The sequence below is a fragment of the Hypanus sabinus genome, chromosome 6, assembly GCF_030144855.1.
Source record: "Hypanus sabinus isolate sHypSab1 chromosome 6, sHypSab1.hap1, whole genome shotgun sequence".
Lineage (NCBI taxonomy): Eukaryota > Metazoa > Chordata > Chondrichthyes > Myliobatiformes > Dasyatidae > Hypanus > Hypanus sabinus.
Window position 1 is genome coordinate 64,997,025 of NC_082711.1, and position 12,014 is coordinate 65,009,038.

Sequence of the window (12,014 nt, forward strand, 5' to 3'; positions counted from 1 at the left end):
TAAAGTGGTTGCCAAGAGTGGTATAGATATAAAGTTCCCTCTTGTGGGAAAGAGCATATTGAGAGACTATTTTACAAGATATTCATCAAGAAGTTCAATAATGTAATGATGGGGGATTTCAGCATGAAGGAAAATTGGGAAAATCAGGATGGTGCTGGATCAAAAGTGAAGTAATTTTGAAGAACACCTATGAGATGGGTTTTTAGAGCAGCTTGTAGTTGAACCTACCAGGGAGAAAGCAATTCTGGATTGGGTGTTGTGTAATGAACCAGATTTGATGACAATGATCATTATTGGATAGAATTTACCCTGCAGTTTGAGGGGTAGAAGCTAAAATCGGCTGTATCAATATTACATTTTTGTAAAATAACTATACAGCCACAAGAAAGGAGCTGGTCAAGGTTGAGCAGAAGGGGTCACTAGCAGGAATGACAGTACAGCAGCAATGGCTGGAGTTTCCGGAAGCAACTCAGAAGAAGCAGGACTGGTTCAACACAATAAGTATTCTAAAGGGAGGATGAGGCAACCGTGGTTGACAAAGGAAGTCAAAGAGACCATAAAAGCAAAGGAGACCACATATAATATAATAAAGACAAGTGGAAAGCTAGACAATTGGGAAGCTTTTAAAAACCAACTGAAGGCAACTAAAAAAAGCAAGAAAAGAAAATATGAGATAAACATGCGAATAATCTAAAAGAGAATATCAAAATTTATTTCCAGATATATAAAGAGTAAAAGAGAGGTTAAGTTGGGACATTTAAAAATTATGTTGGAGAGTTACAAATGGCAGATGAACTAATTAAGTGTTTTGCATCTGTTTTCACAGTGGAATATACCAGTAGCATGTCAGAAAGTGTCAGGGGGCAAAAACCACTTGGGAAGCTGAAAGGTCTGAAGATGGATAAGTCGCCTGAACCAGATAGACCATACCAAGTGTAGGCTGAAAGAGGTAACTCACAAGATTGTGGGGACATTAGTAGTGATATTTCAAAAATCATTGGATTCCAGAATAGTTCTAAAGGACTGGAAAATGGCAAATTTCACTCCACTCCTCTGGTGACTAGGGCTATTTCACATGGGTCAGTGTTGGGTCCACTACCTTTGACGTTATATGTTAATGTTCTGCATGGTAGAGTTGATGGCTTTGTGGCCAAGTTTACAGATGATACAAAGATAGTTGGACGGGCAGGTAGTTTTGAGGAACTGGGGAGTCTGCAAAAGGACATGAACAGATTAGGATACTGGGCAAAGAAGTGTCAGATGGAATACAGTGTAGGGTTATGCACTTTGGTTGTAGTAAAGCCGTAGACTAACTTTTAAATGGAGAATGCATTCAGAAATTGGAGTTGCAAAGGGACTTTGGAGTCTGAGTGAAGCATTCCCTAAAGGTCAACTTACAGCTTGAGTCAGTCGCAAGAAAGGCAAATGCAATGTCAGTATTAATTTGAATGGACTAGAATATAAAAGCAAGGATGTGATGCTGAGGCTTTATACAGTATTGATCAGACCATATTTAGAGTACTGCACACAGTTTTTGGCTCCATATGTAAGGAAGAATATGCTGACATTGAAGGGGGTCCACGGGGGGTGGTTTACAAGAATAATCTAAGGAATTAAATGGTTAATGTTGCAGGAGAACTTGACAGAGAGACAGACCTAAGAAGGGATATAGTGGCATTGAAGGCAGACCGAAGGAGATTCATTAAACTAATTTTTGGGCCGAGACCCTTCATCAGGACTCAAAATGTTGGCTGTTTACTGTTTTTCATAGATATTGCCTATCCTTCTGAGTTCCTCCAGCATTTTGTGTGTGTTGTTTGGACATCCAGCATTTGCTGATTTACTTGTGCTTGTGGTCCTTTTTCTATTTTCTTGAGACCGTAGCTTTCCTTTATTTTTCACTCTTTAACTGTCCCTATTAACTACTCAACTGGATAATTTCTACAACCATTCTCAAGACATCTTGAGCCTTGCCTTACCAGAGATGTCTCTTTTATTTTATCCTTTCCCCATTTTTCTGCAGTGTAAAACTAAATTATGCTTTCTTGTTCCCTGTTCTGACAAACCGTTGATCTGAAACATTAACTCTCATGGTCCTTCCACAGATAGTAAGAAAATGACACCTGTTAAGTAAGCATTTTGCATCTATTTTCACAGAAAATAGCAGTAATTTAAGAAGAACACCTCTCTAGGACCTGGCGAATTTCATCCTAAGTATTTAAAGAAATACTGTAGATAAGAAAACTGCATTTATATTAATTAATTTTCCAAAAGACTGAAAAATTGCATGCACCAGCCTTTTGCGACAGAAGAGTTAATTTAACTGAAATCCATGATAATTGGAAGTTGCCAGAACACATCATCCACACTCACCAGCAAAGTAATGGACAAAGCAAGTCAGTATGAATTTCTAACAAATACTTACCTAATCTACTTAATTCTTTCTAAAGCTGGCACTACACAATGAATTAAAGAGAATCTATACACAGTTTGAGCATCCCTTAACCGAAATTCCAATATCTTAAACCCTCTGAAATCCGAAGTTTTTTTGTGTGCTGACAATACGCCACAAAAGGAAAATCCCACAAGGCACTGGAAAGGTTCCCAAACAGTTCTGCGTTGTGACCTCACATATGTAACGAATAGAAGTTAATGAAAAATAAAGTGAAAAATGAAGATCTCAATTGTGTATTGAAAGAGTGGAGTGAATATATGCCGCTTAACGGAATGCTGATCATAGAAAAGCAAAGATCTATCACAACGAACTGAAAATTAGAGGTTATTGTGAATATTCAGCAGGCTCATTGCAGAAATGTAAGAAAAGGCACAACATTAAGTTTCTAAAGATTTGTGGTGATAAATTGTCTGCTGATCACAAAGCAGCAGAGAAATTCATTCATGAATTTGTCAAGATCATTGCTGATGAGCATCTAACACACTGAACGGCTGCATCAGTACATATGTGTGACGAAGACATGTAAATGTGTTTCATCCCATCCCCAAGGTATATTTCATCATATAGATGCAAATATTCCAAAATCTGAAAAAATCCAAAATCCAAAATACTTCTGGCACCAAGCATTTCAGATAAGAGATGGTCATCCTGTTTACTGTATATAGACTTCTGAAAAACAATTAAGATTTTATTCAAGGTCTTTTACCAAACATAATAGGCCATGATTTGAAATTAATTTTGTTTAGATAGACAAGATATGATGGTGATATTGTGCAGAAATGTATAAGGCCAAGTTCCATCAACATACTTTGCATTCTCTTGTGTTTTCTAATTAAGATGTATTTAATAATTATATTGCTATTAATACTATGTTGCATATATTAAAAACCATTTCATCTAATGGAAAAACTCAGAGCAAAAAGAAAACAGTGAAATCAAGAATAACTTGTTGATCAAGAAATGGTGTTGGATAGACTGTTGAGTCTGAAGGCTGATAAGTCCCTGGGACCTGATGTTCTGCATCCCAGGGTAATTAAAGAGGTGGTTCTAGAAATCGTGTACGCATTGGTAATCATTTTCCAATGTTCTATAGATTCAGGAACAGTTCCTGCTGATTGGAGGGTGGCTAATGTTGTCCCACTTTTCAAGAAAGGAGGGAGAGAGAAAACAGGGAATTATAGACCGGTTAGCCTGACGTCAGTGGTGGGAAAGATGCTGGAGTCAATTATAAAAGAGGAAATTACGACACACTTGGATAGCAGTAGAAGGATCAGTCCAAGTCAGCATGGATTTATGAAGGGAAGATCATGCTTGACTAATCTTCTGGAGTTTTTTGAGGATGTAACTATGAAAATGGACAAGGGAGAGCCAGTGGATGTAGTGTACCTGGACTTCCAGAAAGCTTTTGATAAAGTCCTACATAGGAGATTAGTGGGCAAAATTAGGGCACATGGTATTGGGGGCAGAGTACTGACATGGATTGAAAATTGGCTGGCTGACAAGAAACAAAGAGTAACGATTAACGGGTCCCTTTCGGAATGGCAGGCTGTGACCAGTGGGGTACCGCAAGGTTCGGTGCTAAGACTGCAGCTGTTCACAATATACATTAATGATTTAGATGAAGGGATTAAAAGTAACATTAGAAAATTTACTGATGACACAAAGCTGGGTGGCAGTGTGAAATGTCAGAAGGATGTTATGAGAATGCAGGGTGACTTGGACAGGTTGGGTGAGTGGGCAAATGTATGGAAGTTGCAGTTTAATGTGGATAAATGTGAGGTTATCCACTTTGGTGGCAAGAACAAGAAAGCAGATTACTATCTAAATGGAGTCAAGTTAGGAAAAGGGGAAGTACAACGAGATCTAAATGTTCTTGTACATCAGTCAATGAAAGCAAGCATGCAGGTACAGCAGGTAGTGAAGAAAGCTAACGGCATGCTGGCTTTTATAACAAGAGGAATTGAGTATAGGAGTAAAGAGGTCCTTCTGCAGCTGTAGAGGGCCCTGGTGAGACCCCACCTGGAGTAATGTGTGCAGTTTTGGTCTCCAAATTTGAGGAAGGACATTCTTGCTATTGAGGGACTGCAGCATAGGTTCACAAGGTTAATTCCTGGAATGGCGGGACTGTCATATGTTGAAAGATTGGAGCAACTGGGCTTGCATACACTGGAATTTAGAAGGATGAGAGGAGATCTGATTGAAACATATAAGACTATTAAGGGATTGGACACACTGGTGGCAGGAAGCATGTTCCTGCTGAGAACTAGAGGCCACAATTTAAGAATAAGGGGTAGGCCATTTAGAACTGAGATGCTGAAAAACTTTTTCACCCAGAGAGTGGTGGATATGTGGAATGCTCTGCCCCAGAAGGCAGTGAAGGCCAAGTCTCTGGATGCATTCAAGAGAGTTAGATAGAGCTCTTATAGATAGCGGGGTCAAGGGATATGGGAAGAGGGCAGGAACGGGGTATTGATTGTGTATAATCGGCCATGATCACAGTGAATGGTGGTGCTGGCTAGAAGGGCTGAATGGTCTACTCCTGCACCTACTGTCTATTGTTAGCTAGTATTTGGTTGGTAAAATTAAGTCAAATTGAATAGAGTGCTGGACAATTCTGCCATGATACAAGTGAATAGTGGAATATCCAAGATGTTGAATTCACCTTTCTTCTTTCTCCTTTGTATTGTACATTTTCTTTGACTTGAACACTGAATGTTCTGTAAGAAGCTTTAAAAAAAATCTACAATAGAGCTTTTCAGGGATTGGTATTGTACTTGGCAACTTATCACTCTTTCTCCATTCCAAAATTCCTTCTGAAGACACAAACTGAGTACAGTAACTAATCACTTTTGTGTTTTTTAATATATTTATAGCTACATTTCTTGAGTTTGGTAAATGTGATAAGGAAAATAGCTTAAGGTTGCTTCCAGAATAATTGACCAAGATTGCAGTTCTGTATGAAATGGCAAATCTCATGCTCCATCATAGTTACATTTTCAAGCCATAATCAAAGTACACTTATATCTTGGTTTGCAATGACTAAAATATATTAGAAAGCAAATGAAGTCATCAAATCTAATGGTTTTTGACTTTGTTCTGACAGCTTACCAAATGTGGATATTTTGTTCTTGTGTGATTGGCTAACCAGGCTGCGTTACATCACTGCCATTCAACCAATGAGAATGCAATTCAGAATGATCCTTCTTAGTGCTGATTAAATAAACACTAATTCTCAGTAACGTTTCTTGAGTACTAAGTGATAAACCATTCTACAATTTTTTGTAACATTATTCTCTATTCTGCAAATACAAGACTAAGTTTAAAGTTTAAAAAGAAAAAGTATTTTTGTTAAAAATCAGATGGATTATTTTTCAGAGGGTCAAATTGTGCATAGCATAGTTACTAATTTCTTCACCAAATAATTCACATTCATGTATGATGTTCACATACGTTATAAGTACTTGATAAAAAGGTTACATACCTTGCTTCTGGAGTTAATAATTTGCTTTATGACTACCTTGTCTGCTAGCACCAGTACTTTAGTGACAGAAGACAGCAGTAATCGTGCAGCTTTTATCATTCCAGTTTTATCTGTATAAACTGTTGCCCTTTCATCTGATTCTGGCTGGTCAAATGAGCCCACGTCAGTCAACTGTGCAATGCTCTCTCCTAAATAGTAACACAAATCAATAAAACATGCTCAAATACATTAAAATATTACATTTCAAAAACTATAGAAGAAAAACACACATATACTTAACAAAAACTTTTCATTTAACTTGAAATCTAGTCATGTATAATTGAAGCTGAATATTTGGAAAAGGCACTGATATGAAGGGATTAGGTAGGGTTAATGTGACCAGGCTTTTTACTGAGACTAGGCGTGTAGAAGAGATCAAAGGTTAGGGGTTAAAGGTGGAATATTTAAGGGGAACTTGAGGGGGAACCATTTCACTCAGAGCAGGCATTTGCAACTGGGATCTATGGACCCCTTACATAATGGTATTGGTCCATGGCATAAAAAGGCTGGGAACTCTTGACTCAGGGTGGGAAGGGCACGGAAACAGCTGCCAGAAAAAGAGATGGATGTGCGTTCAAATGGAACATTTTAGGGAAGTTTGGATAAGTGCATGCTTGAGAAGGATATGAAGGATTATGCTCCATATGTGGGTCCACTGGACAGGGCAGAACAGCAGTAGTGACTAGAGTCTATGGCTCTATTTATGTCCTTTTCAAAAGTAGAAAAGGATCCTCTAAAATCCAAAGCTACTACTGCAATATGAGGCGTTCACATTGTCAGCAAACTTTGACAGTTAAATATAATTTTCCTTTCCTAACAGATGAGACATTAAACGTTAAACTGGAAGGTCAGTTCGTACCCAGGAGGAGAGGAAAATGGTCAATAAGAGTTATAGGGAAGTTACGCAACTCCTATTTCTTTTTTTCTCAATATTTTTTATTCTTTCATAATATACAGCATGCCAGTCAAATTGCATTACATCCTCTTACATCAAAACAGAGTCCAAAAATTCACAAAATACACACCAACTATCTTACAAATCTTTTCTATAGATTGGCTGTTACATTTTGGCTGTAACTCAGTGGGGCTACTATTAAAGCATCTTGCTAAGCCCGTGGGAGTTCTTATGGCTGGTATATATATATATATATACATATGATTACTATTTAGTGAGCACACCGACACCCGAGTGCCTGCAGAGGGTTTTGATGGATGGACACAAGGGCTACATTTTTAATGGTATTATCCAATTAATGTGCTACCACTACTGAATGGCAAGCCTGAAGTTATGAATTCAGTTGCTCATCCACATATTCCCCCGTTGGACTCTGATGTTTTTGATCCAATGTTCATTCAGAAGACAAGAAAGAGACATAAAATGTGTTTTTCATGATGGTTTCATTAAGCACTAATAGAACAAAGCAAGTTGGGAATGGGCAATAGCAGGAGTCTAACAACAAAGAGGGAAGGAAGGAAACGAATAAAGACTAAAGACTTAAAAAAGACAGCTGAGCAACATGTTCAACTCTTTTTACATTATAAATAAGAAACATTACATTCAAAATTGTAAATTGAAATTAACCAATCAGACAGCCGGTATTCAAGTGATGTAACACCAGAGAAGCTTCCAGAATCATACAAATGTTACCACTAAGGGACACACAGAACAAATGCATACAGTCAGCCCTCCTTATCTGCGGGGGATTGATTCAGGGACACCCCCCCCACCCCCCCCCCCGATATCAAAATACGCAGATGCTCAAGTCAGTGGACTTTAGGACCTGACGGAGCACCAGAGCTTACTTAACCTGTCTCAGTGCGGTGGACTTTAGCACCCGGTGGAGCACCAGACGTTATTTAACCTGTCTCAGTGCGGTGGACTTTAGCACCCGGTGGAGCACCAGACGTTATTTAACCTGTCTCAGTGCGGTGGACTTTAGCACCCGGTGGAGCACCAGACGTTATTTAACCTGTCTCAGTGCGGTGGACTTTAGCACCCGGTGGAGCACCAGACGTTATTTAACCTGTCTCAGTGCGGTGGACTTTAGCACCCGGTGGAGCACCAGACGTTATTTAACCTGTCTCAGTGCGGTGGACTTTAGCACCCGGTGGAGCACCAGACGTTATTTAACCTGTCTCAGTGCGGTGGACTTTAGCACCCGGTGGAGCACCAGACGTTATTTAACCTGTCTCAGTGCGGTGGACTTTAGCACCCGGTGGAGCACCAGACGTTATTTAACCTGTCTCAGTGCGGTGGACTTTAGCACCCGGTGGAGCACCAGAGCTTATTTAACCTGTCTCAGTGTGGTGGACTTTAAGACCTGGTGGAGCTCAGAACCCGCCGCCCGCGGCTGCTTTCTGTTCTGTTAATGGAAAACAATCATGATTGAAAATAAAGTGGAAATAATAAAGCGATCGGAAAGAGGTGAAACGCTAACGGTCACTGGAAAAACATTAGGCTACAGTCGGTCAACGATCAGAACAATTTTAAAGGATAAAGTGAGAATAATGGAGCATATGAAGGCCCTGCCCCAACAAAAGCTACAATTATTAATAAGCACTGCAGTGGTTTAATTACCGAAATACATACATTTCTTAAGTGTTTTATATGCATAGAAAGACAAATGTTATATATACTAAGACAAACTTTTGACTGACGCTAAATAATATCGGATGTACCTGTTCCAACTTAGGGAACTTCCGGTTTTTTTTTCAATTCCCAAACCGTGGTAACCTATGCACATCCTCCCGTATACTTTAAATCATCTCTAGATTACTTATAATACCTAATACCATGTAAATACTCTGTAAATAGTTGTTATACTGCATTGTTTGGGGAAGAATGACAAGGAAATAAGTCTATACATGTTCAAACAACAAGTGCTGAAGAGAGAACTTCCGGGTTTTCCCAATCCGCGGTTGGTTGATTCCGTGAATGCGGAACCCGCAGATAAGGAGGGCCGACTGTACACAAGTTGCAGCCAGCAGGAATCATTCTGAACAGCTACATGCAAATAGGTAATTATATAAAATTCAAGCAGGCATAAATTGATAAACTACACAGAATATAACACCCCAATCCAAATATAAATGGTCTTTAACCCTGAATATCAAATTTGACTTGATTTCCAGATTTATTTTGACACTGCTCTTGGAACAATCTTCCAGAGACAACTGCGTCCCAGAAGTGCACAAGCTACAGATTTGGCCTACGTTATTTTCAGGTGCCTGAACCATCAACTACAAATTGGCTGTAGCTTTGTTCGGCTCTGGAAAATGCTTGAATATTCCAGATTTACAGGACTCCAACTACTGGCACTTAAAACTAAGCTATGGAAACCACTAACAAAAAACACAATTTACTTTTGTTTTGCATTGGGCAGCATGGTAGTGTAGCAGTTAGTGTAACACTTACGACGGTATCGCTGATAACTGATCTGAGTTCAATTCCAGCCACAGCCTATAAGAGGTTTGTAATGCAACATGACTGTGTGGGTTTCCTCTGTATGCTCCAATTTCCTTGCACATTCCAGAGATGTACGGTTAGGGTTAGTGTGTTGTGGGAATGCTCTGTTGGTGCCAGAAATGTGGCAGCACTGTTCATTGACCTGCGCAACACTCGCTGATCTGATCTGATGCAAAAAATGCATTTCATTGTACATGTGAGAAGTAAAGCTAATCCCTTTTTAATAAGGAATCAGGAGTTGCAAGCATTTGGACCAGGTAAATATCTCAGGAGTTAAAATGCAAGCTCCATTGGGACAACTATTGCAATGACAAAGATGAAACCAACTTCCAACAATTCATGAGCCTTCTCCTTCTTGAATACATTACAGGTCTGCTAACTACTTTATATTTCTTGTTAAGTGGTTCTTATTCTTTTGCCCCTTCCCACATGCACTCTCCATGTGCCCCAATATTTTATCCAGTAAATTTTCAAACAAATGCAACCACTAAAGACCAAGTTTTAAAGAAAATTACTCCATTTCTTTCTTTTTTTGCTTCATTGTTGTTTTCTATTATGGTTCAGAAATTCTGCATTTAACTTTTAAGCTTACTTTTAATGTTCCTGTTTTGTATTTGGCTTTGACCTTATAAAAATGCAAGCAACTTTCTGTCTTCACATGGAAAATGTCAGCAATTTATCTCAATTTTTTTTAAATTCTCCAAAGTTATTACGATTTGTGCCCTGTTTCAAAACTACACGGACAGCAAAAATGATTCTGCAAGGTTTTTTTTCATTAAAATAACTGAAATGGGAACAGGATGAAATTAGTAGGAACTCGTTTTTCAGACATGATTAACTTGGGCTCTCAGTTGGACAATTTACATACATGACAGTCAACACTTGTCTTTCATTTTAGAGATGTATCAAAATAAATTCCAAATGGAGATCTACAATCTGGAGAATCCTACAAACCTACAAAAAGTAGCAGATTCGGCCCAGTCCATCACAGGTAAAGCCTTCCCCACCACTGACCACATCTACACGAAATGCTACCACAGGAAAGCAGCATCCGTCATCAGGGACCTCCACCACCCAGGACATGCAGTATTCTTGCCACTGCTGTCAGATAGAAGGTACAGGAACCTAAAACTCACAATATCATGTTTAGGAACAGTTAAATGCCCCTCAACCAACAGGTTCTTGAACCAAGGCGATAACTTCACTCAACTTCACTTTCCCCATCATTGAAATATTCCCACAATCAATGGACTCACTTTCAAAGACCTTCATCTCATGTTCTCAATGTTTATTGCTTTACTTACTTACTATTTTTATTATTTCTTTCTTCTTGTATTTGCACAGTATTTTGCATACTGGTTGGACTTCCAAGATGTTGTGGTCTATCACTGATTCTTTTTTCTTTCTAAATCTTTTTATTATTATTAGTAATATGGACAGAATACAAATGATATATTGATAAAGAAATTACAAACATACAAATTCCATTACATATGAAAAAACATACATAATAGTTACAATATAAATGAGTTTACCAAGACATAAGCCATAAAATATATGTATGAACATGGTAAGTCTAAATATTTCATAATATATGATATAAAAAAAACAGAAAAAAAATAAAAAATATATATATAATGCAAAACTAGCTAATCTACTAATCTAATAACTAATATAGAAGAAAAAAGAAGCAAAAAAAAGAGAGAGAAAAAAGGGGGCTGTTTATAATATCTCACAAAAATAAATATTCATCAATGTCGTCACTTCCGGTCCTCTCAACATACATAAGCTAAAAGCTGGGAAATCAAATGAACTTGGCACAGGGTCATATTACATCATATGAAAATGTTGAATAAGTGGTCTCCATAACTTTTCAAATTTAATAGAAGTGTCAAAAGCACCACTTCTAATTTTTTTCTAAATTTAAACATAACATAGTTTGAGAGAACCAATTAAATACAGTGGGAGGATTAATTTCCTTCCAATTCAACAATATAGATCTTCTAGCCATCAGAGTTAGAAATGCAATCATTCGACGGGCAGAAGAAGATAAATGCAGTGAGTCTAACATTGCTAAACCAAAAATTGCGGTAATAGGATGAGGTTGTAAATCAATATTCAAAACTGCAGAAATAATATCAAAAATATCTTTCCAATATTTCTCCAAAAATGAACAAGACCAAAACATATGAGTTAAAGATGCAATTTCAGATTGACATCTATCACAAATAGGACTAATATGAGAGTAAAAATGAGCTAATTTATCCTTGGACATATGGGCAGGTCTATCACTGATTCTGATTATTCTATAGATTTATTGAGTATACCCACAAGAAAGTGAATCTCAGGGTTGTATGTAGTGACATATATGTACTTTGATAATAAATTTACTTTGAACTTTGGAGACTGAAACCTCAAGGAGTAACCTTCTGCTGTTATTAGTTCAAAACACAAGTCAAATCCAGTTTTATCAGCAAAAAAAATTATGTTAATCTATTTTCCATGTTCTTTTGACACTGGTTTCAAAAGTCACTTTGCCTAAAGCAGTCGTGCTTTTGAAAACAGCGGCACCA

At 37.9% G+C, this 12,014-nt stretch overlaps 1 protein-coding gene across 2 annotated transcripts in view; it reads right to left on the reverse strand.

The window, feature by feature from the left end:
- The window catches only part of ctnnal1 (catenin (cadherin-associated protein), alpha-like 1), a 285,354-nt gene that overhangs the window by 130,732 nt on the left and 142,608 nt on the right, over positions 1-12,014 (reverse strand). For both annotated transcript variants that reach the window (XM_059972319.1, XM_059972320.1), the window contains exon 3: positions 5,937-6,124. In XM_059972319.1, the coding sequence (XP_059828302.1) occupies positions 5,937-6,124 (188 nt within the window). The remainder of the gene's footprint in view (positions 1-5,936; positions 6,125-12,014) is intronic.